General features: G+C 41.7%; 2 protein-coding genes across 28 annotated transcripts in view; one reads left to right on the top strand and one right to left on the bottom strand.

The window, feature by feature from the left end:
* Window positions 1–1,642: 1,642 nt before the first annotated feature.
* Window positions 1,643–9,435, bottom strand: FPGT (fucose-1-phosphate guanylyltransferase). The gene is made up of 4 exons (XM_055724305.1): window positions 9,277–9,435; window positions 9,004–9,171; window positions 7,863–7,955; window positions 1,643–7,001 (listed from the first exon to the last, which is right to left on the bottom strand). Exons 1-4 carry the CDS (start codon window positions 9,356–9,358, stop codon window positions 5,551–5,553), a joined length of 1,794 nt encoding a protein of 597 aa, XP_055580280.1. The 5' UTR covers window positions 9,359–9,435; the 3' UTR covers window positions 1,643–5,550.
* A 15-nt stretch (window positions 9,436–9,450) lies between these two features.
* LOC129737165 (uncharacterized) overlaps window positions 9,451–26,240 on the top strand; it is a 92,430-nt gene continuing 75,640 nt past the window's right edge. For 5 of the 27 annotated variants that reach the window (XR_008734683.1, XR_008734679.1, XR_008734681.1 and 2 more), the window contains exon 1: window positions 12,908–13,404. The gene's annotated coding sequence lies outside the window, so the exon portion shown is untranslated. The other 22 variants (XR_008734680.1, XR_008734690.1, XR_008734693.1 and 19 more) reach the window with 13 other exon arrangements.

Below are 26,240 nucleotides of genomic sequence, written 5' to 3'. Positions count from 1 at the left end.
ACCATCCAATTTAATATGGACCACAACCCTAACAGAACATAATAAGATGCATTGGGGAGCTGATAATTTATATAAAAGCCTAAATTAGAAATTGATAGGGCGAAACTTGTATATGGTAATAAAACAGGTGACTCAGCAATGTGAAATGTGTTTGAAAATTAGCCAGGGCAACAGTGGCAAGTCGATTTTTCCAAACTCCCAAGAAAAGGGGGGTACCAATATTTATTAAATGAATGGACACCCCAATGTATCATACAGTATTATGGACCTGCAACTTGGAATCTAATAAACTCATTAGCGGTGCTCGAGAACCTATCTACAATCTGAATCGTATCATTCGTCTACAGGCTGTCTTGGAAATTATTACTAACAGACCAAGCTACTCAAATACAAAATGCAATTTATTAACACAGGATGATTCTTGATTACCTGCTAGCCGAAGAAGGAAGTGTTTGTGGTAAATTAAATGTTTCCAATTGTTGTTTGAAAATTGATGACAATGGTGAGGTAGTCAAACAAATCACATCAGAGATAGGGAAGTTAGCCCATGTTCGGAAAGACTGGAACATTGACTTGTTTTCCTGGCTTCCCGGGAGCCCCTGGGTAAAACGAATCCTATTTTATTTGTTATGTGGATTAGCCACCTTACTGTTTTTTTGCCATGTGCTGTTCCACGTTTTATAAGATTAATTCAACACGTTATAAGTAACATGTAATTTGCTACTATGGTTTCACCCGATGGCATTAAACAAATTCGAGTAGTACGCAGAAATGTACACACAATAACAATTTAATAGCCAACAAGAATTTGGGAATTATAGACTCTTAACAATTCAGATAACAATTTAGGCTGAGTAAGAATAAAAATAGCAGCAAAAACAACCGCCAGGAATGCATAGACGAGGATATGGTAATGCCTTTTATACTTTTCCACCTCCGCCATAAGTTCTTGACGTGTGACAACAGAAAAACGTACCCTCTGCCTAAACAGCAACAGGAAGAAAAAAAAAAGTTTTGATCCCCTTTCTAATGAACCATATAGGTTAAACGTTTTGAGAACACTCACCTTACAGAATGTTTGGAGGGGGAAATGTGCACTCTAGACCCTTCTTCCCTGGCAGGTGACACGGCGGTCTTGTGGTGAGAAAACATTACATTGAAAACAGGGACCTATTGTTTGACCATAGTGCCATAAATGTTACCATTAACAGACTTACCGGAGTGATAAGCTTGGGAGATGGGTCTGGGACTTCATCTGGACACACAGTAGCCATTTTTTATCACACGAATGATCTGTGTATGCCTTTGAACACGTGCATGTGCAATTTTAAAGCCCCACAGAATGTGTTGGAAAAATCTGGAAAGACTGCGCATGCGAAATCCCTATAATCTAGCCATGATAGAGACGCATGTAAAAAAAAAAAAAAAAAAAAAAAGGAGGAATGTGTTAAGAAACTATAGTGTTTTTAGTTCATTTAAATAATATTTTTATTATTACTTAAGTGAAACATATAGCTATAAGTGTTGTTTTTAGGTTTTGTTTTTGTAGGTTATTATTATATGTATTACCCAACCCTTTGGATTTATTTTGAAAACTGTGTGTTTGATGCAAAGTAACTTCAATGAACCATTTGACAACCAGTAAACAACAAATAACAATTTATTAACAAACATGAACTAGAAATTGAATAACAGAATAACAGTCCAGCAAAGCCTCATGGAACATGAAAACAGACTTCTTCACTCGTGAATCCAGCACAGTCCTGAATAATGTTGGGGTGGTAACTCCATCTGTTCCCTCCATGATAGTCCGTGCCTGGTCCTTGGTATTTCTCTTCACGAAGTGACGAAGATGAACAGAAACAAATAACAAGTCACATGGTAACTTTGCTGGAGATCAACATTTTCCTTTTGTTTATAGAACAGTCTCTTGCACTCTCCTTTGGTATCCCACGAGTTCCACTATTAGGGGCGGATTGCAAGGAGGCGATCACACTCTTTTATACCGGCGTGACCAAAAGCACTCGCAGAAACACATACTGATGGTTACTGTATTCACGATAATGCAAAGGCTGAACATCAAAACCGTGCAGAGTGTGTCATCTCCGGCTCCCATCTTTTCAAATGGTAAAGATTCTTTGTGGCGAGACAAACAAATTGGTCCGTGACCCTCCTGGTCGAGGTTCAGGCTAACACCCTGACCAAAACTGCACAATGAAAAATGCATGTGCAGCCACAAATTGGACCCAGCCTTGAAGGGGCATGAAAATTTAAATGCCCACCTCCTGGCTCTTGATTCTTAGCGACAATTAAACAAGTATTGGGAACAAGGGCCAGAGGGTTGAATCGAGCCGTCCACTCCTTCAAACCTGGTAACTATGTGTATATAAAGACTTTTTCAGGAAAACCTTTGGAAGAAAAGTGGGAAGGACCACTGCTGCATTCACATTGAGTTACATACACAAATGTAACTCAAGATGTGGAACATGATCTGGACCTATTAGGTAAAATTGAAAAGGAAACAGAATCAATTCAAGAAAATATGTCAGAAGATTGGCTGGGGAAAATTTTTAACAAATTGGGATGGAATCTAAGCTCCTGGATACAATCCATAATCAAAACTTTGTTTCTGTTACTGATTGTCTTTCTGATGATCATGCTAATGTATCAATAGAATTGCAGTCAATCGCATGATCATAAGAAAAGTACCAACCATTCCACCAAGATATAGTTCACCACCAAAATACGCTGAAACAACTGCTATGTGAATCATGTGAAAGTATTGAAATAATGATTTTCAACACTTTCAAAGGGGGGAAATGTTACAGATTTGCTAAAATCATTTTAATAGAAATATAGAGGAATAAGAAATATATTCTAATGAAACTAGTAGTTGCACAACAAAAGCTGCTATGAAATCCTCTGTACAGCCCTGTACCAAGGCTAAGAACTTATATTTACTCAAAGAATGTAGGTATAGTAATTAGGTCATGTAACCATAGTCTGAAAGAAATAATTAATGAAATAACTGATCAAAGAAGGAGTCTGTTTCTTTTTCTTTCTCTAACAAGGGGCCTGCTTATAAGTTATCTAGAGGAAGCAATTAAAAAAAACAAGCAGAAGAAACAGATGGTCGACAAGGACATAAAATACCTCAGACCGATAAGAACACTGCAAACTTGCAAGACCATCACATACCAGGCAAAAGGTGAAAAGTACACCATGAGGAAGACCTACAGCCTTCCTCCCAAAGACCCCTGCCCGTGTCCCGCAGACCCCTGCCCACAATTCTTGGAAGGGTTTGCGCAGACGCGAAGGACTGATAAGCTGATTAACATACAAAGTGAGAGTATGTTAATGATTTTTGGGAAATACTATGTTTATGCATGAATACTTAATGAATATGTATGAACAAGTTCTATATGAGGTGTATGATTTTGAAACTTGGTGTGCGTTGATTGTGAGAGGACTCACTCACGCACCCGGCCGTCAATAAAGAAGTGTCTGCTTACTACATCACATTGGTGTCGGTAAGTTTTTCATTCCGAGATTTCAGTAACAAATGAATCGCACAAACAGGATGATATACAAACCACAATTTTCATGCTCCATGTTCTATGACTATTCTTACTTTGTGATGTTATGTGTTTGTCTGGGACCTTAGTGTTCTCAAATCTATGGCTGACTTTTAAAACCTCTTATTTGCTCAGAAATTGTCCTTATTCCTTCAAAGTCAACCTCAGCAATTCCCAGCCTCCTTTGTATTTCTTCTTGCTCAGAAGAGATCCTCAGGAACAATACTATGTCTCTTGAAAGGTTTCTTTATCAATGAGGAGGAAACTTGGTGAAGGTTAAACCAGCTTGAGTCATATTCAGGAGATATTACACTGTGGTGCATAGGGACATGGTTTAGTGATGGCCCTGGCAGTGTTGGGTTAATGGTTGGACTCTGTGATCTTAAAAGGTCTTTTCCAGCCTAAATGTTCTATAATTCTACTACCTTGTGGGTGGCATAAGAACAATGCCATTAGGGAATTCAGTCAGTAGGGATGTAACACTGTTACAATGCAACATTAAATAAAACATGAAAACCTATAGATAAATGCAAGAGGAAAAGATGCACTGCATTTGCGGTCAAATTGCACCGATATAATACACAGCACATTCTTAAAAATAGCATGAAATGGAAAAATTAAAAATCCAGTCATTGTAGAAGCAAAATTACAAATGATTTGATGTATCTGCCTATAAGTTTAGTGTGAGCAAGCTTTTTTCCACCTTATAGCACTGAAATATATACTAATTGTGTAATGAGTTGTTGGAAGCACAGGGGATCACAGAATCAGATAGGCTTGCATGCATTCCCTGCACAGCTCTGCGGTACCACAGCCAAAGACAGCACATGGGGCTAAACGCAGCACTGGCATCGCCCACTGTGACACCTCCTATGGCTTTAAAAAAGGGGAGTGGGGAAGAGGGAACAGAGAAAAGTAGATTTAAAGTTGCACACATGAAAAAAGGCACTGTCCTTTTTGATCAGACCAGAACAGAAAGTATAAAAAGTGTACTTATCTATTTGGAGCTGGATCTTTGGCACCTAAACTAGAAACAAAAGGACTTCATTAGTAAAGGGTGGAGAAGACGGAACAGATCGGGTGTGTTTCTCTGAAGATTTGCATCGTGGAACCACTCACAATAGTTAACCTCTCTGTTGTCTACTCCACTGGTCTGCAGGATGATTAAACATCACCCAAGGATTCCAATGGTTCAGTTTAGAGGAGGAATAAGAAACATAGGTTGTCATGTGGCACATATCAGCCCATCTGTGGGCAACAAAAAGTTGGTAGCTGCCCAATCAAACTACCAGCTTCCAAACAGTAAAAACCCCCAACCTATCAGTATGCCTCGATGCCAGGTTTTGACCCCCATATTACTTCTTAGTCACCAGGGAAAGAATGATCTCTCATGCAAATCTTTCTCCTCTGATGAAAAACAAGAAAGTATAAAAAAATTACAAAACAACAAAACCTCCCCAAAACAAGAGAAACAAAATGATTAATGCTTAAGACAGGATGTCTTGATTAAAAAAGTACTTTTAATAGATTTCTCTCTACCCATTTGAAACACTACTGCAAAAAGGCTGCATGACGAGAGAAACATGTTATTGCTATATCACTCCATGTTGCTGGAGCTAATATTCTACTTTGAAAAACTTTTAAAGCAGTTTTCAGTCAAGTCTCTTAATTCATTTATTCTGTATCATATTTTTACTGACAAAGACTACAAAACATAGTAACATGTACCCCAAGAAAAGTCACCAATTAGTGTTTTCAGACATTTGAAGTATTTCATTACTTCTTTCATCAAAAGATGCATTTGCTGCATTATGAATGTGATGCTACAGCAATGTCATTAATGCAATGCCATTATTTCTACTTCAAAGAAATCAGAGAAAAGATCTGTGTACTTTTTTCTTACGAGTTTTACAAGCTGGGAAGTAATCAATCATCCACAAATGCAACTAGGAAATTTGTTCATGTACTGTTCATTCTACAAATCAGACTTCTCTTTTTGTCTTTGTAGATAGATTTCATCATAAATTTGCTTCCTGAATTTCAACATGCCTTCTACATCTTTGTAGGTGAGCATTTCTTCAACAGATAAAAGGCTGAAGCTATTCAATTTAAAAGCTGACATGCGCTTCACAGAATTTAACATTTTTAATGACATTCTAACCGATTCACTTAAAGTAGAACAAACAGGAAAAATCCTAGCAGTCCACAAACCCAAGCGTGTGTTCTCACTGGAGAAGAGCTGGTCCGAAACCTTTATACCCCAGAGGTCCAAGCATTCTAGTAAGCTGACCCCCAAAAACTGCAGTGAACTTATATCTGACAGAAGTTGTACACTCTTTTTCAAATCGTCTTTGACACTAAACACCATACTTACATACTTTATTTGACCCTTGATTTTTATACTTAATGAACTCAGTAAACAGTCTGAAGGTATGTCTACTTTAAAATTTATGTATGATCCACTAATAATGCACCTCTTCCCTACTGAGACTTCAGGTCCAATTCTAGAGTATTCAATAATGGATCCAGGTCCTATAAAACATCCAGGCTCAAGTACACTTTGAATGATACTTGCTGATTGATCCAGGGTCTCAGCTTTGTTAGAAAAGATGCTAAAAGCCACAGGCAGTAAGCCAAGCTCAAAGTTCAGTTTGCTATCAGATGTAAAATGAAACAAATATTCCTGAGTAGTTCCAATGTGGTAGAACTTAGAGTTGTTTAAGACTATAACATTAAGCATAGTTCCCCTCAGGAGAGAGTATAGCTTCTGCCGGACTTCAACTAACTGGGATTCCTCTCTTGTGACGTTACTTGTATTTTTTGTGTAATCTTCAGTGGCTCCAGGTCCCAGGGCCTGGAGGAAGTCACCATATGCATCTATTTCACAGCAAAGAGTACCTGTCTGCTTATAAAATGTCAGTAATTGTTTTGCAGTGTTATGATCCATGTAAAATATACTGTCTGTATACACACACTCCAAGTCTGTTTCTGAGTCGTTGTGGTCTCCAGAGGTACTTAGCCGAGAAGAACTCCTTCTCATGCATACTGCGCCACACTGGCGCATTGTCTCAACATCAGGCTTGTGCAGAAAATGATGGCAAGACGCATATTCAAGTCCTCCTTTGCCTGAAAAACTGGACGGATCTAAAACAAACACTCCGTGAGTGGTCCCAACTGTCAAATCTGAAGGGTGAGCTAATGCGGTAAATCCAGGTTTATCGAATGTGATGGTTTCTGTAACTTCTGTGCTGTAAAGTTCTATGTCATCCGAACATGTGATGAGAATTCCTGGTTTCATGTGACTGGGAAAGTCAATGTACATGGCGAGCTTCAGTTCCAACATCTGGTAAATGGGATCGCCAAAAGGCAAAGCTGTGAAAATCTTTCCCAGGGCACTCGCATTAGGTAAACGTTGACTGTAACCCCCTTGAAGAAAAACACATTTTTAATTACACAGAGACACTGTACATAATCGAGCAAAAACTAAAGCTACACAGCCATTTTATATACACACAACGGTATTGTCCCCTACCCCTCCTGCTTGGTCATATACTAGATATTCCTCAGAAAATGACAAATGTAAGATAATCATCAATGATTCCTCTTCAAACATTTCCCAAAACAGATCTCACCTTATGGCCAAAATTTGGTATGCCTTAAATAGCTTGTATTAAAATGATGGTTGATTGCATTACCCTTAGTTTGCTGCAGAGCTGGAACATAGACCACTTGCTATAACTAAGGTGAAGAAAGGAAACAACGCTTGCTTTTTGCTTGAAAAAAAGGAGGAGCCCCACACCCCTGCTGGGAATTTTAAGTCAGAGCTGAGTCAAGCAGTGGTTTGGTCAGATGACTTGTTATTGCCAGGTTTCTTCCTCCTCTGCCAAAAGTGATGCCCCTTTTGGAAGTGTTCTGACTGACGGGGTAAGAAGGCAAGTATTTGGTCTGCCTGCAGTTCTGACGCTCACTAGGTCCCCTGCAGAGAGGGACATGGTTCCTAAATGGGTATTTCAAGGCAGAAGCTTAATTCGGATACTCTGAATTACACTCCTTTCTCCACTGTTTGAACAACTGAAGTGTTGGGGAGAAATGCTTAAGTGACAGGGGTATCTCCTAAGTATCAGTCTAAACTCAAATGGTCAGATCAGACACATTTGGGATTACTTTACTGAGGGAACTGTATTTCAGATCTCTTGACTCCTCTGCCATATTATTTTTAGGAAAAAAAACCAAACTCCAAACCAGAAGCATACAATCTTAGAACACGGAATGTAAAATAGAATTCACCAGAATGAATCAGCAGCACAAGAAAAGAAGTCCATTTATCACCATACAGATCTTCCAAGCACCGAAGAACATGAAGTGTCGATCCACCATTTCCTAAAGAAAAAATATTTTAGTATCTGCTGAAAAGGGCACCAGTAACATCTGCACTGCCATGTGAAGCACAGTGGGATCTGGTGCTGTGGCAGGGGCATCTGGAAACATTTTTTAAATGCCACCTTCTGCTGCAGAAAATACGTTGCAATTTATTTTTAAAAAGCTCTTATGACTGCAGATGATCTTTTAAACAACCCAAGTGCCAATGGAGGCACAGATACCTATCTGAAATGTCCTAAACCAGTTCTGACAAAAATCCTTCTACTGTATCACTGCTGAGAAAATCATGCAAAGATGATGACAGACAGTTACACAAAAGTTCACTAATGACTTGAAGCAAGTGTTCAAAAGCAGTTTTGATATTTACAACACGGAACTGAGAAAAAGGGCTTGGGATACGAGGAAGTGATTTGGGATACTTTTATGTGCTCCTACAACTTAAAATTGCTAGATTTCTGAAAGTTAATCTCTGCTTATTATGCTATGCTGCAGATAGACTGCTGAGATTAGTCACTTTCTACATCCAAGCGAACAGGAATTGAGAATTACAGGATGGTATTCAGGACTGTCTGGCTGCTTTCTAATAGGTTTTTGTTGTGCATCGGGCCACATATTAGAACATGTTGAAACTGGTTAAACGATGAGGTTAAGGTAAGCAGTATGGATTTATGAAGAAACAGGAGTTGGTGTTAACCTGCATTGCACAGGACACACACGACATGGCTCTGCTGAGCGCGCATTCACAGGCACCACGACCGAGCATCAGATGCTACAGTGGGAAGGGCGACGGCCACAACGGACTTAGGCGAAGCTGCCGAGCAGCCAGCGCACGCTGCTGCAGCTCAGCCCAAACGGCACACCGGGTCCCACGGCCTACACCTGCCCTTGGTCACCGCCTCAGGCCACGGCCGCGCCTTGGGGCTCACGGCCCGCCTCGGCCCGGCCGGGAACTAGCGCCGCGGCGAGCAGCGCGGGGCCGGCCCCGCCGCACTGGCGGCGCCCCAGCCGGCTGCGCCCGGCCCCGCGCCCCCCGCGGACGTGTGCCCACCGATCTTGGGTCCAGGTGGGTCCGCGAAGACGTGGTAGCGAACGCCCCGCGGCAGCTCCCTCCTGCCCAGCTTCTGCGCCAGCTGCTGCCGGTATGCCAGCGCCTGCTCCGCGTCGGCCGCCGTCACCGCCACGACGTCCCAGAAGTCGCCGGGGCGGGCGGCCTTCCCTGCGGGCACAGCGGCAGCCCCCGGTCAGGCCCCTGCCGCTCGGCCCCTGCCGCTCGGCCCCTGCCGCCCGCCGCCAGGGCTGCCCCCCGCCCGCGCCGCCCCACCTCTGAGCGCCGCGAACCGCGCCAGCCGCCGCGCCGTGGCCTCCCGCCGCGCCGCGCTCCGCTCGCTGCCCGCCGCCGGCATGGCCGTGCTCCGCGCCGGCGCCGCCCCAGCCGGAAAGGAAGCGCCGCGCCGGGGTCCGGGGCGGGCCCGGCGGCCGGGGGCGGGCCGGCTGCGGAGCGGGCGGGAGGCTGGCGGCGGCGCGGGGCCGATCCCGAGGTCCCTGCTCGGCCGCGGCTCGCCGGTGAGGGGACGCCTGGCGCGAGCGCGGGGGCCGGAGGGAGGCCTGCCCTCGCCGCCCTGCCCGCGCTCGCTGCTGCTCTGCGCCCTTCTCCTGCCCCCGTTCACTCGTAACAGCGCCCGGTCGCGCGGTTCGGGGCGCTCGGTGCTGCGGACAGCGCGTTGTGCCTCGGCCTGCGGCGGGCTGGGCTCCGCGGCGGGCCCGGGGGGCGGTGTGCCGCCTCGCTCTAGGCTGGGGTTACGGCGCCGTGCCAATCGCGGCAGGCGTAGGGTGAGTTAAGGTTGCTGGTTTGGTAATTAATTAAGGAACGGAGTCCTAATGGTGGTGCGGTTGTTGGCTGAAGCCCTGCTGGGCAGAGCTGCCCGGTGTGCGGTGGCACTGCCCCCCGGGGTACGCTCTGAGCGCGGAGCTGCGCGGGGTTGGCGTTCGGCGAGTTACCCGGCAGGGGCTGGCTGCGGGCGCTTGCAGGGTGTGTAGTCGATCTGTTGTCTACGGGCAGTAGTCACAGAGCTGGAAGTTTTTCCCGCTGCAGTTATTTGCCCTGGATATTGTAGGTTTTGATCTGTGGACCTCATCTGTCTGCCTGAATTTAGAGTTTGCTGAGACCTCAGACACCAGATAGAAACAGATGAAAATGAAAGGGGGGTTTGTCTCCGTAAGATCTCATTAAAGATCTTAATTACATAATTTTAAGGTCATGAAGACCTTAAAAAGTAGTTGTAAAAGCACTATAGGAGCTGCTAAAAAAAACCAAAAGAAGACTTAGGACATTAAAAAAATGTTACGAAAAATCCATAGTTTTTCGTGATTGTAAACCACTGACAGAGAAGATTAAAGAAAAAAAGATGAATACTTTACTGCTGCTGTCTCAGTTTGAGACTTTTCTGTGATGCGTGTGATAACAGCCTTAGAATAATGCACACTTGCAGAAGTCTGTTTGATCTTTCCTTATGTTCTCAACTTACTCTAGTAAGGAACATCCTGATGTTCTTAACTTACTCTAGTAAGGAACACAGTCTATTTTGTTGGAGCTATGCTTGGTTGTTTTCTTTTGCATTGGGTGTTCATTCTTGGCAGCAGCTTTATTGACTTAAGTGAGAAAAAGTTCCTGGGTCCTAAGTCCAGCTTTAAAGACGTAAGGTTTAGTTGCAAAAGATGAAGATCCACTGCTTTTTTTTTTTTTTTACAGGGTTTTTTAGTGTTGTTTTCCCCTTTCTTACCTTCTGGGTAATGTGGCATCGGTGATGAATTCCATCAATTGACTGTATTTCATGAACCCAATTAAAAACTGCATCACCCCAATTACATTAGAAAGTGCTCTAGACATTAAGCAAACGTTTCCTATTTTAAGTGGGAAGAACGAGTGATTTTTAACAAAGCTGGGGACCCTCAGCTATTATCCAGTGTCTCATTCCTTGCGAGTAATTTATTTGCCAAGGGAGAATGCCTAGCTTTCTGAACTGCGAAAAGGAATTGAAGTTGGGAAATCTTTTTATTATATTATGGTAGATGCTCCCTTACTGATTGCGTTTTTCTTACTCTTACCTCTGTCTCGCATGTCTTAAGACATTGTATATAATAAATACAGTTTGAAGAAGATGTCTTTTGTAACTTATCTGTTTCAGTCAATAGTGACAGTTTTCACAGTATGATTAAAAATACGTACTAATTTATAAGTCATTTAGGAAGCTACTAGACATAACAGTAATTAATGGTTTTCTGACAATACTACTAATTCCTTTTTAACAGCAGCAAGCCTTTGAAGCTATAATTAGGGCTCTAATGCTTGCAATGAAATATTGCTGCAGTTGAACAGAATTTTTGTTTTGAACTTCTTATTGTTAGTCAGGCTTCCTAATGCATATGTTTCTGTTTGCACTCTCTAAGATACGTCTAGAATAATTATTGGATCCAACTGTTCGTGGTAATAATATCTTTGAATATTGTTTCAGTTGGATGGTTATTCATACTTCTAATAGTGGTATTTTATAAAAACTTAATCTGATAGTTGATTCCAGGAAATAACAGGTTTTCATCAATACTGCATTGCTCTGTCCCCCAGAGTTTCAAATAATATATTGTGTCGGTGATTCATTGGATTCACTTGGCAGAGCCAGTAAACGTCTCCAGGAAATACTGTGTGTGAAAGCAGAGGTGCTTACCGTTGGTGCTAAGTAAAGAATCCCAGGAGAGTTTTGTAAGAGCAAAACTATGCTGGTATTTAACTGAAGTATAAGTCCCCAAATTGCGTTTTTCTACAGAAATTGTGGTTACAAACCAGCAGAAAATGCGTATGTTGTGTGTTGCTGAAACACATACCTGATCGTGTTGGTCTCCCTTATCCTTCAGGGTTTGGTGTGAACTGCCTTCAATCCAGCTCAGCTCTGCAATCCTTGTGTCAGGTAGAGAAAATGTATTAATATACAACTCATTGTATCTGTGTGTGAACATCTGGTTGAGTAAATAAAATGTGAGTGTTGTGGAATCATGCCAGTAGTTAGCAAAGTACTTTCTGTAACCCCTTGTAATGCAAAGTTTTGTATACAATATGTTGTTAGCATGACAGTATTTCTTACTTAAACAGTTAGTACTGCTGGAGTTTTTTTTCTGCTCTGTGGGTGTATGGTATTTTACAAGTAGTAGTATAACAAATATCTGGATATTTTCTTTGGTTATCTGAGATTCTCCTTTTAAAGCTGAACACACAGCCTTTTACATAGTCTCTGTATTCTTCTTTTCCTGGATCTCTGAGGGATGAATCAAAGAAAGGAGCTTATTAAAAATAAGTTAACTGAGGATGGGATATCTTGTTTCTACTTAAAAAAATCTGATACTTGATTGTCGATGAGCTATAGATCGGAATCTGTTGTAAAAAATTTAGAAGGTCTGGTCATGTAGTTCGGTTAAATGGATTGTATCTAAAGGATGTGGTGCATTTGCAATACTGTATTTTTACTTAAAATACGCATCTTCTCAAATAATTACATTATCAGTATCGATTCACTTGGTGCTGTGCTTGACTTTGATGCACACCAGGTAAATAGTAATACTTTGAGAAGATGCAAAAATGAATTTGATTTGTCTTTAGACTTGTGTAATTATACTCCGTAGGAGCAATGCATAGTTTGAATAAAGTATTTCTTTAGAGGGAAAGATCTTCTATGTTCATTTTTTTTACTAGGAACAAGTGGTTACATCTTGGGCTTGCAGAGTTTTTGCCATTTGTGATAAAAAGGCAAGTGTTTTCCCCATGCCTACCCTGCCGTTTGTGGAGAAGGCCTGGTACCAGAAGTTTCAGTGTTTGATGTCTCCCTTCCTTTATAAAGGAATGGAAAGGATGACAATGGTAATGTAGTTAGTTATCAAGATTTTTCAATATTGAAATGGATTTGGCTTAAGGACTGTAGTTTGAAAAAAAAATATTTTTGCTGCGCAGAGGAAATGATAGAATAACTTCTTGTGAGTATTTTGTACATGTTTTAAATGACATAAACAATAGGAAAAGTCTATACAACAGCTTACATATTTTAAGCTGGTAATGATTTATTCTTCCTGCTGTGTGTTGAAGTGCTTCATCTGTCTCCCTGCAAATGGCTAAACCAGGAAGGCATCTGTTGCTTCCCCCATCCCCAGACTTACTCAGAAGGTTTTTCTGTAGATGCTTGGTATACGTTTTCCAGTTCTCACTTTTGATCTACCGTTAATCTACTATTTAATCTTTCAGTTCATGGAGCAAAGTTTAACTTCAGTCTGCAGTTTCACATTTGGCCTTCAGAGCTCTATACGTGCTGGAGATAAAATGAGACAGAACAAGTCAGAAACAGAAAAATTCTGCAACCCTGCTTAGAACAACCTCATCCAAAATTCCACTCTTAACGGATTTCTTGCGGTAAGTCCAGCTTTGCTAGATGTGTAAAAAGACAGTGCTGTACGGGATGGCTGAGAGCGTGCCTGGTGTTTCACGGCTGCTGCAGTGAGCTCTGGGTTTAGCGTCATCATCCTGCAGGTGTGAAGGCCAGGTTCAGCCATTGTCTAGTTGGTAATTTAATTCCGTGTATTCCAGTATTGAGCTGGCCTGTATATGGTGGTTTATAAAACTTAGTTGTTAATAAATTACATTTTTCTGAAGGATGAATTTTCATCATTACTTCAGATATGGCACCTTCCATGTCCACTGTGTTGGAGGGATGAAGGAATAAAGGAATTTCATTATCTTCATGATAATGAAATTGGAAAAATGGCTAATGTGCATTCGTAATCTTTTGGTCCTAATCTGATAGGCCTCACCTTGTTTGATAAGCCACTGAGCCTGAAAATAGCGTGTAGGCATATTGTTGTTAACGGCATTTTCTCCCTCAAAGCACTGGGTTACTGTGCAATTTCTGAGGGAATTGTTGAGAGATGGAAACTTCCTGACAAACAAAAATGCTTTTGCCATTGTCTTCTCCTTGATGTCTCTCCTGTTGCTAGAGAGGTAAGCCAGCTCATGGCACGCTGTTCTCTAAAAGGTTTGGTTGTGAGGATGTTATTTCTGATTGCAGGGCTCTTGTTTAATTAGAATCATTAATGCAAAATATTATTGAACTGTGCACAATCTAATAGGATTAGGGATCCATTACTGAAAATGTTGATTTAACGTGGCTGTATAATGTTTTTAAGGTGATGTAGTGGGATTGTATAGTATGTTTTTCATAATGGATCATTTATGTATTAAGAACAACACTCAACTGAATATATGCAGTTCACTTAGCTCACACCCAGTTCCTAATTCTTCTGTCCTTCACGTTTGTTCATACCTCCTGAGGCATCCTTTGGCTGAATGGGCAAGAGATCATACCTGACATCCTTGTACGTCTTAAACCAGTTGAGCTTCCCAATTTGAGAAGATAGGATTTTTGCAGAACTTGTGCTGGGTTCCAGTACTGAGGTCCTCTTTCTAGACGCAAAGTCGTGGTCCATGCCCACTGTGTGTGGTTAGAGCAGGTCCCGTTGGCTGCCCTGCTGCTGTCCCCTGCTTTGCCTTCCGACAGGTGAATTAAGCAGGCTGGGGACATTGCTCTGGCCCCGGCGCCAAATGGCATGCACAGAGGTCTTTCAGAAATCTTATTTAATACTTCATCTCTACTTGCTTGATGGGAAAAGAAAAATACAGATGTAGAGAGATAAGAAGCCTGTGTTTTATTGCTTTCTGGTGTTTCCTTTGGACTCTGGACTATGTTGTCCTGTCCTGTGCATTTTCTTATCCGTTTTCTCTAGAAGTATTTTCAGCATGCCTTTTCTCACCTTGGCTGGATTTACAGCTGAATGAAATATTTCTTCTTTACTACAAAGTCATACTATTTTGTTTTCATCTATATTCAGGGTTTTCCATTTGGTTTTTTAAAATTTCCCCATTTATTTTTTGTGTGACTCCTTTCTAAACATTTTCATTATAATTTCTGTTACTTTGTCTTTGGGGAACCCAGGTCCTTTGCCTGAAAGCAGATAGGGAAAAAATTCTCCTGCTTCTAACCATTCTCTAAGCCCAGTAGTTGTTGTAAAAAATTTTCCATTTTCTAGGCCAGTAGGCATATGATAAATCTTTCATCAAAACTGGCTACCTTGAGATGTTTCATGATAAAGCTATTTTGTTATTACAAGTGTTCATCAAAATCCATGACTTAAATGCAGACGGGCTCTTGCACTGTTTCCGCATAGGACAGTATGTTTTCATAGGCTATTTGTAAATTGGTTGTTGCCTTGGTGACTAAGGATAGCAAAGACACCACCAAAACCATTATCAACTGTCTTAAAATTTCTAACCGTATTTTTGTAAATGATCACTCAATGTGACTCAAGTCCCTTTTGATAGAACAAAACTATCACTTACGGAATTTCAAGTGCTTGTTAATAGTCAATCGTTATTTAATCTATACAGTTTTAAATATGCTAGTGATTCAAAAAATAATACTTGTAGAAGTAAAAAAAAATATGAAAAATTTCTGCGCATGGAACGGACTGTGCTTTTACTTCACACAGCATAACTTGATTTGGTAGGCTATGTAAATCCACTAATGTTATGAGATATGAAAATTTCTATGTTATTTGCTTTTCCTGAAGTATGGTAGCATGAGAAATTTGGTACCTCAAAATAAAAAATACACAAGGACTGTACTGTGAGCCAGAACATGGGATCTGCACAACTCTGAACTTGGTGTCTTTCATATTACAATTTTTCAAGGTCATTGTATTAGAACTCGGTGTATTAGAATTATACGCACACTGCATTCAACAAGATGCTGCTTTTGTCATTGAGGATGAACTTTTGGAGTCTCAGCATTTGTTTACAAAGTTATTTAGTTTAGTTTGTTAAAGTCAAGTGAACGGCAGAAAACAAATACTGTAAGTAGCATCTCTACTGCAAATAGAATCATTACTGCATTCTCACTTTATCCCTTACATTGTGAAGAACTTGATTCTGTTTCACTGTGAAGATGTAAAATAGCTTTGTTTGCATGTAAACCTGCCCATACTTCATAACTACAAGAGCAATCACTCCAGTAATAATACTAAAAAGCAGTATTTGATATCTGGATTTATTCTATTGGAGAACTTTATCAAAAAGTTTGTATATCAGGATTTATTTTAGCATTTTGTCAGATCCCAGTGCTGAAACTATTTACAGGCGTTATCCAGACCTCATGCATTTTTGCTGTTTGGTGAAGTTAATAGATGTTCATAGATGCAGTTCTGTTGGTCAAAGCATTTCTTCATTCAAGCCTGTTTTGATAAGTCAGTGTAGTGCATCCTGACTTTGTAGGCTACGTGATTTACTTTGTGTGATTTTTCTCTCTAGCTTGCATGTTTAGCTGTGCTTTCACCAGGTACAGTGATCTGTGCTGTTGTCCACCATTACATGTATACTTGGATTGCAGTAATTTTCCTGGGCCTGGAGGCTTTCTGCAGTTTGTTGATATTTTAACATATAGTTGTTGTCTTGTTATTTTCTTGAAGTAGGTTATTTTCTTGCAGCTTTCCAGAACAGGGTTGTACCTTATGCTTTTTCTTTACCATCTCTACTGTCTAGTATAAGAATGGTTAATGGAACAGCAAAGTATTAGTGTTCTTCAAAAGGCAGAAGAGGGGGAAATAAGTGTGTTTGACAAAATTTACTTCCTTTGATTCTCAAAAGCTTTGGTAACCTGTAATATATTTATGCATTTTTCCTTGGAGTGAAAGCATGTTCTTGTGAACAAGTGAGGCAGAAATGCAGGAGGACGCCGGGGGGGAGGTGGAACATACAGTTACTCAGCATTGTTCAACATAAACAATGAAAGACTGATTTTTGAGGAGAGATTATTCCTTCTCTTCCCAGTAAGTGCAGCCTTAGCTTTGGTTACCACTTTTTTTTTTTTTTCAGAACTGCAGTTTCAAGTGTGGTAGAGCTGGTTTTGGTCCTGACCTTTCTGTGGTGGCGGCTGAGGTCTGTGGAATTTACTCTGCACAGGTTGTTGCTCCTGTCATTAGGTGATGTCGTGTTTGCTTTACATCTGCTTCAAAGCTCTTGGGGTTGTTTATCCCAGAGGAGGACTTGCCTTTTGGGTGACCTTGTGAAAAATTCCCTGTTCACGATTGGTGCTATAGTTGGATCTTTTTGGCATTTTTTGTATTTCCTCAACTCATTTCCTGAGGATGTTTTTAAATTTGTGTTCTGTCCATCAGAATTTTAATCAAGACATAAGAGGATCATGGCATTATTTTTCTGCCTATTGATCCGTCTTATTTCAGTTTGTTTCAGTGGTATTTTAGTCTATTTTTACTTAGTGGTTAAATAAAAAAGATAAAAAAATTCACTGCCCCAGTGATAGTTTTTCTGAACTACTAAGCTTGCGAAGAGTGACAGCATCTGTATTATTTTGAAAGACCAAGTTTTTCCTCTGGGAGAGTGACATTTTCTCACTCCAGCTACATAATTAAAAATAATCTTGGAACACTAATGCTGTGGGTATGCAGAGCAGTGTGCCGCTTTCAGGGTGAGCTGGTGGAGCTGGTGATTAACCACCGTGCTATGACTAGGATGTTGGTGTGGGTACCTGGGGAGCCTTGCGAGGTTCCTTTGGTGTGTCAGAAGCTGCATTTGAAACGATGGGAAGGGGTTTGCTCATGCTGTTTGATGCATGGTGTCTGAAGAGCCGTAGTCTTTGTTAGCAGAGGTAAGCTGCCTCACTAGTTCACTAACCTGCTGCGGCTCTTAAAAATGTCTTCTGGGTGTCTGAGAGGAAAAACTGTTAAAATGGAGAAATCATATCTCCAGATTTTTCTGCTGCTCTGTAGCAGGCTGCCCGATTTTGCTTGTTGTTTTGTATAATTCTTGAGTTATGGCAACTTCATATCGAAGCAGTCCAGAAAAAAACAGTCTGTGATTTTTATTAACTCATGATTAGTAACCTGGAGGATAAACCACCACCACCACGTGGCTGGAGGATGAGCACTGTGCAAGCCTAGTGGTGACTTCCAATGGCATTGGGTTGCCAGAGTGGCTCTGTAAGGCATGCTCTGGGGCGAGCTTGCCTGCCTCGGCTGTGTGCTCTTGGGTAACCTTGCCCACCTTGGCTGCATGCTCAGAGGTGAGCTTGCCCGGAATGCCCCTGTGCAGCATGGCTGAGCATCTGCTTGCTGCTGGCTGTGGGATGAGTGGCATGCTGCAGAGCTTGGCAACAGCACAGCATCCTTTCATCCCACCTGGCAGCGTGTGTAATGGCTAGAGGGCACTGGAGAACACAGCAGCAAGTCAGAAGAGTGAGCAGAAAACTGATGGGAGGTGGGAGGAGAGGGAGCAGGAGCAGTACTGCAGCAGAGGCAGGAGGGAGAAAGCGGAGAGCATGGCATGGCAGCGAGAGCAGCAAAACCCCCATAGGGAGACGCATCTTAGCAGGGTGGAATAGTGGCTCTGAGTCAGCCAGATGCAAAGCACACCGAGAGGATGATTTATCAAACACCTTTAAGGTGGTGTGGGGTTATGAAAGGAGAAAAATGCTACCTTGCTTTAATGCTTTGCTGGGAGATTGTGTGTATGCTGACATGAGTCCAAGGAGGACCTGGGCTTAATTCTTGCCAGCTGTTATGTGGTGCCTGATATCAAATATTCCACCTAGGTACAAAGGGCATTACTGCACACTGGTAATTTTGAGTTCTTGACACAGATAGCAGGATTAAATGTGATCACAGTGACAAAGCATGCATGCTTTTCTGCCAATTGGGCACAAAACACATTGTCTTACTTATTCCAGTGTAGCAGCCGAGCTGTGTTTACTATAAAGCAACAAGACTTGTCTTGCAGACTTTTCTGTCCAAACCTCGTGCTGTCATTCCAGGAGAGAAGGGAAATGGTGCTGATGCCCTGATCGTGTGTGTTCAGACAGAGGCAAGTAGCTATAATTCCTAAACACAGCTGTACTCTTAAATGAAGAGCTGTTCAAAGTAGGGACCTTTAACATTTTTGTTCTTCATGCTTATGCATTTTACGTGTTTTTATTGCCATATTACACATTACCATAAAAACCTCAGTGTCTCCATAATGGCTTGAAAACTGTTTCATTATTATGTTAATATGAAGTCCTTTGCAGATAATGTTTTGTCAATCTTTCTGAAGCACTGTACATTAAAATCTAAAAATTATATACTTACTCTTTATACTTACTAAATATTAACTGTGACTAGCAAGGATTTCCTTGAAATTTGAAGATCTCTTCCAGACAGTGTTTCATTTTATTAAACTCTTTATTTTTGTAACAGAGCACCGTCAAAGCTCTCAGGACAAGAAATATCTTTTCATAAAAAACACTCTCATTTTTCTTATTTCTGATACATTAAAATCAGCCTCTACATTTAAGCAAGGAATACCTGCGTAAAATTAATTTTAAATGACTGCTCCTCCTTCAGTAACAAATCCAGATTTGAATTAAACCAAAGATGAACCTGGTCGCTTGTCTTTTTCACGTACAAGTGCCGGCTGCATGAGAAGGCTAAGAAAACTAATGAAAGATGGTAATTCTAGAACTTAACTTTCATATGCTAAATGTATGGAAACATACAAACATGAAATATATATGGAAACCCATGTTTAATATTTTATGTGTTAAACCCCTCTCTTTAGGCAGCCTGTCGTTAATGTGAGGGGGGCGTCCATTTCCCTGTCCCCAGCAGCTGCAGCCGTGGGGAGGTGAGGCTGGGCTCTCCTTCCCTGGGGCTTGAGCACTCCTCGCCCCTTCCCCATGCCATCCTTGTGCCCCCCCTTCCACAGGCAGGTTATTCGTTCCTTAAAGACCATTCTCTTGACCACTTTTGAATTTGGCATTTTTAAATGGGGTTGTGTTGGCCTGTTTTGTACTATGGGAAACAGTGGGAATGTCCAGTCTCCTTTCTGATCCTCACAGGATTTATTTGAATGCTTGTTTCCATGTGAGTTTGTATTTATTTTATTCCTTATCAATATTTGTGATTTCCATTTGAATGCTTATCTATGCCTTATATAATTTCCATTTTCCATGTGAACTTTTCCCCCCACCACATCTTTTCAGTTCTGGTTATAGCAGCTAGAACACTATTCTTGGTGAGAAGATACAAGTAACCTTAAAAGTGTCACTGTATCCAATTTAATTTATTTGGCACTCATTTATTAGGTATTATTGTTACATTTTTTCATTGATGGTACACTGTGTTTTCATGATTTTATCAGTATTTTAGAAATCAATGAAGTTTATCAATAACGGATCATATCATCAATACATATCAATATTATCAGAATATTCTTTTATATGTGCATTACTTTGCATTTATCAACACTGAATTTTACCAGCTATTGTTCATTTGCTTACCTCTGTTAGGTTTCTCTGAAGATCCTCCAGACTGCATTATCTCATTAGTGTAATGAGATGTGCTTTTTGCCATTTTACAAAATGATAGTTGTTAAAGATGGTTAATAAATCCACCTTAGAGGTCTGGAGCGTGTGCCCTGGGTTACACCAACTGTGTTTGTTAGTGCACTGCCCTGTTCAAATGCCAGCAGAGAGCAAGGAGGCATTTTTCTTTCTGCTCAGAAACTTTGCTGCTTTGCCCATAATGCATGGGAGCTTTTGTTTCTGTTTTCATTTCAGTCATCTTATTTGGCACTGAAATGGGGCTCACTACCAGTCCTTAATTTAAAGGATTACTGCTGGCACCTTAAAAAGACATGTGGCTTTTACCATACGTTGGCATTCCTATGTAGGCACTGATTTTAAACAAGAAAGAGTATTTTCTGTTAGCATCTTGCCCTTGGGCTTGAACATCCTTCAAAGAAGCCCTATGTTATTACTGCAGTTCTGCACTGGCTTAGATGGGGTGAGACCCTGTAACCGATTTAGGTGGGAGAACCCACTGTGTGCGTGTGGTGAAGCCTGGACAAGGGTGGAAGTGGCATAAACGGAGCTTTGGGGTTTTGTGACAGTGAGATTGAGTAAATCTGGGACCAGAGAACAGGAAGATTTCCTCTCACTGCCTGATGATGGTGCTGCAGTGCTGTGGGAAAAATTGTTCCTCGATGTTCACAGTACATCGTGGATTCAGCTTTTGTTATCACTACCTTCATTTCTTGGGCTGTGTCTGTAGGACACCGGTTGTGTCTAATGCTGTTCAAGTGAGAATAAATTTATAACTCTTTCTATCTAAGTAGGGTTGTTGATTGTAAGAGAGGGAAGACTCAATCATAGAATTGTTTAGGTTGGAAAAGACCTTTGAGATCCTCGAGTCCAACTGTTAACCCAGGACTGCCAAGCCCACCACTCAAGCGTGTCCCTAAGCACTACATCGTGCTTACTGGAGTATTCATTATGATATCCATAAAAAGAAGGTAAACGGACAAGTAGAGTAGTAACCCTGGGGCAGATTCCCCTTTTCAGTAGCCAGGTTTGCCTTACAAGAAGGCTGTGCAATTCCTTCTTTGGACGGGTTTAAGTTTGACTGATACAAGTAGACCTTTCTATAGCCTATTTTCTTTGTTGCTGATGGCAGCCCAAAAATTGTCCACCCCAGCTTGGCAGACTTCTTGCCCAAAGGATCCAAGAGATGCTTGTGTATGTTTTAGTTCTGCATATATCACTGCATATTGTATAGGAAAAAAAACCCTTTGTTATTCATCCACCTTGCTGAGATATGTTAAATAAGCTTGAGGAGTTTAAATACGGATTTTCTTAAATCTTCCAAAATGTCAGACTAGATACTTCATTAACATGAAATAAACATTTTGGTATGGTGGTTCACTTAATTTCAGCTGCAACAAAAGAATTAACTCTGCTTTATTCCAATTCTGAGTATAACTTACTTGTTTATATACTGTGAAATAGTCACAGAAGTGGTTTTTACAGTAGAATTTGTTTGCCTGAACTTCTACTGCGGAGGCATTACGTCAGAGATGAAGATAAATGAATTAACAGTCAAAGCACACCTTCAGCGTGTGATAGGAAACACTTTATGTACCACATCATTAAACCAGAACAGAACACTGAGGGTGAAAAGCGTTCATCTGGGAAAAGAGTAAGTGCACTATTCAAAACATTTTTTTTTTCTAAGATAAACGAACTCTTCAAACAGAGGAAAGAACCATTCTATGAATTCTGGGAAAGTCTGATAAAACCAGAGACTACACGGAGTAATTGTCACTGAACCACAGGCTGGTTAAGGTCAGCAGAGACCTCTGGAGCTCGCCTGGTCCAAGCCCCTGCTCAGGCAGGGCCACCCAGCGCCGGTTGCCCAGGACCATGGCCACTTGGCTTCTGGATATCTCCAAGGATGGAGGCTGCACCACCTCTCTGGTGGTACTTGGTCACCGTCACAGCAAAAAAGAGTCTCTTGGTGTCCAGAGGGACCCTCCTGGGTGTCCCTGTGTGCCCGTTGCCTCCGGTTGTGTCCCTGGGCACCACAGGAGGAGCCTGGCTCTGTCCTCAGCACCCTCCCTGCGGGTGTCTGCACACACGGACGAGACCCCTGAGCTCTGCTCCAGGCTGAGCAGCCTCAGCTCTGCCAGCCTCTCCTTGGAGGAGAGATGCTCCACTCCCTCAAGCATCTTGGTGGTCCTTTGCTAGAGTCTTTCCAGTCTGTCCACATCTCTCCTGCACTGGGGAGCTGGACCCAGTGCTGCTGGTGTGGCCCTACCAGTGCTGGGTGGAGGCAACAGCCACCTCCAGCCACTGGCAACGCTCCCCCTCATACATCCTGGACTCCACCGACTTTCTGACAGTTGTGCTGGCGTATGACACAAATACAAAATAAAGGTAAATCTCTAGGTTTACATGCTGTATGTATGTGAAGCCTGAAGCCTTGGTAAGTTAAGTGGCCTTTAATATCCTGGTGGCTGAAAGTAAGGTCTTGGAGAATTTGTGGGGAACTGGAGGTCGGGGCGGGGGAGCCGAGAAGGAGCTGCGGTACAGGGGGTCAGGGTGCTGGGGGTTACTGGAGAGGAGTGGTTTTGGTGTAATTTTTGTTCTGCTGTTGTGGCAGTATGATCCCATTGCTACTGTAGCTGAAACATAGGAATGTGTTACTGTTTAATGTGTTTATCTGTTGCACTCATCTCTAGGTTACGTGTGTGCATAGGCAGTGCTTTGCTGCACGGCTGTTACTGCAGGAGCTCCCCGCAGCCGAGTGCAGGACGCTTATTTAGATGCGCCATCTTTCAGGGTGCTTAAATAAGGACTGCTGTACTATCTTAGAGGTATCGGGTATAAAGAGCGTTAGAAATCCCACTTTTATGAATAGAAGAAATAATCTGCTTCCTTTTTAGATGGAATTTCTCTGCTTTTCTGCCTTTCCAACACCTTTTTGCCCTTTACAGTTTCAAGGTAGGATGGTATTGCCCTATTCTTCTCAGTTAATAATAATTTTCACCTCAGAGAACAGAACTAGGATTTTTTTCTTTCAAAGTTTAAAAACTCCAAAATTATACCATGTAGGCCATATGGCAGAAAAAGGAGGTGAGATAGATGAAAGAAAGTTCAGAGCAGGAGGGTTGGTAGAGTTGTTGGATTTGGCTCTTTCTCTTTTTATAGGTGATTTATCTACAGCATAACTCTGTTTCTTCTTTAAATGGGCTTATAACCTACAATTTTAATTTCATAATGACTTTCATATAGAAAATTTGTGCCACAGAGGGGAGTGAGATTCTGACTAATTTTGAACTAACAATGCTCATTATTTGAACCTGGAAAGCAAACTTTGCTGAAGAGGTGGATTCTGGAAACCGAGTATTCAATGATAGACACAATAAAGTAACCATTTAGATAGCCTTTAAAGTTTGAGTTTTTTCTTGTCACATGTCTTTCCAGAGGAAGTATGTTAGTTATTTCTGCTGCTCCAAGAAGAGCCGAAAAGTCCACAGAGCATTTCTTCCAAATCTTCGATGACTTATGATATGTCTGGCCTTAATATAAAAAATCTTTTATTAGGATGTTGCTCTTTCTTTACCTAGATCTGTTTCATGTATTTTATCATATAGATGATGAAGTATGAGAGGTGCGCAGCAAGGTGAATGGCAGTGCTGCTGGCATCGTGACTGCGACACACCCTGGCTTTGCCAATGCAGCCCTCGCATTTGGCACGCTGTGAGAAGGGCTGTCCCCAGAAATGGCCCTGTGCCTGGCACGTCCTGCCTTGTGCTTCATCCCTTGTACCCACGTCACACTCGCTGTGACGCGGGGTTCATCCCCATGCTGCCGCTGTCCTGGCTGCTGTGCCTGTGCGGGATGGCCAGAGGGGTGTGCGCTGCCCCAGCCCCTGCCATGCTGGCACGTCCCGGCGTCCCGTACCTGCCCAGGTTCCCCAGCTGCGGCACAGCTGGTTGTGTCCTGGGGAGGTTTTATCATGTGGGCCAGGAAGAAAGCTTGTTTCGGAGCTGATTTTACTGATTGTTTCTGAGTATTATGTCCTTTGTAGTCTTTTATGTTCTATTAGTGGAAAGGCCAACATTTGGATACAAATGTGACAGTTGTGGTGATGCTTGTAACATACAGCCATAGTTATACAAGTCCTGAAAAGATGATAATGATTATCCTTTCAGTTGCAAAAAAAAAAAAAAAAAAAAAAAAGACTTTCTAATTGTGTTTAGTTCTTAATATCCATCCTTGTATTCGCACCTGGTGTGTGTCCTGTCATGCATCATCTTCCAAGATAGTATAAAACTATTATATATATATATATATAAAAATAGTATAAAGTCATTAGGTATTGGGGAGGTGCTTGGATATATACTCAAAATACCAGTTAGTAGAACGATGCTAGTGAGGGGGTGTGTGAAGCAGTTAGGAATTAATACATCAGTTCTAAAGTGTTAATGTTAGCTAGTCCTTCGCTTGGTGATCTTCTTGAAGTTTATCTGTTCTGCAGCCCAGTTTCTGATAGCCACCCTCTCTCAAGCTCGAGGGGCTCTGCATAGCTCCATTTCCCAGTCACTGCTGGCCCCACAGGGACAAAATGCTGGAGTCCCAGTTTCCCTGTCTGCAGCATTGCATCTGTGTTCATGGGAGCCCAGTGGTTTTACCCAGTGTCCCTCATTAGGTGACAGTGCATGAAGGCTGATGCACGCCAGGGCTGTTCCCTGAGACAGGCGGGTGCCTTCTGGCAAGGGCTTGCGGAATCGCCGCAGCTTGGCCACTTCAGGCAATAGTGCCCTATCGTCAGACAAAATCCAAATTTGCCGCAGATGTTTGAACTATCCGATCTACATAGCATTGTAGGAATAAATGGAGTTTGGACTACATTATGGGAGGCTGGGGTGCTCTCATGTGCTGGCAATTCTGTCTCAGCGTGAGCAGTGTGAGCTTGGGCAGGGCAGTCCACGTTCCAGCTTCCCTCCCTGAAGAGGAGAACATCCCAGCAGGGATCCTTATACTGGGAGTGGGAAGGCTAATCCTTGTTAATCGAGCTTTGATTCAATGCTAACTCCAAAGTACAAAAAGCAGAGAGTACAAAAAATTGGGCAGAAGGGGGATGTGCTGTAACTTTCGGAGTGCTGTATTTTGTTTGTATTGCATTTTATTATGACACACAAGGAGAAGAACCAAGGCTTTATAACAGTTTTAGGAACAGAGCACTTGTTTTGGAAACAAAATCCCCTGCAAAAATAATTCTTAGTCTTATATACGGTCATGCTGTTAAGATTTTCCTTGTAAATAAAGTGACATAGACACTATTTTAATCTGGTTTATATTTGGGTTATAAAACCAGGAAAATTGGATTTTAAATGTGAATATAGTAGATGGAATATATGTTTCCACATAAATCTGATGCATAGTTTCAAGGGAAATACTGGAGAACTGTTTTACCAGTAGACAAGGAATACATTTAAAATATGGACATGCAGAAACTTATTTTGTATTATTGTCTGCTTGTATACAGTTTTATAGAGTGAATTTGGCATTGTAAGAAGATTTTTTTAAAAAATCTATTTAAAAAAGCAGCTATTCTAGGGAGTTGTGAAACTTTCAGGAAATCATTCATTTTTACTTACTTTGTTTATATAAAATTAGGGTCTAGAAATTGTTTGTGGAAAGGCTTGCTTTGACTTCAGTGGCAACAGTGCTGAACTTTACCTTGGCAGTCACAGTGAGCACTTGTGCTGTCTCAAGGGAAGTTCCTGACTGGCTTTTTGCTGTGAGCCATGGTGTAGTCTCATCAGCGTGTTTGGATGGGCAGATTCTGGGAGGTGGCGGCGTA

Source organism: Falco cherrug, chromosome 12 (genome assembly GCF_023634085.1).
Source record: "Falco cherrug isolate bFalChe1 chromosome 12, bFalChe1.pri, whole genome shotgun sequence".
NCBI classification, from domain to species: domain Eukaryota; kingdom Metazoa; phylum Chordata; class Aves; order Falconiformes; family Falconidae; genus Falco; species Falco cherrug.
This window is presented reverse-complemented; position numbering and strand designations above follow the sequence as displayed.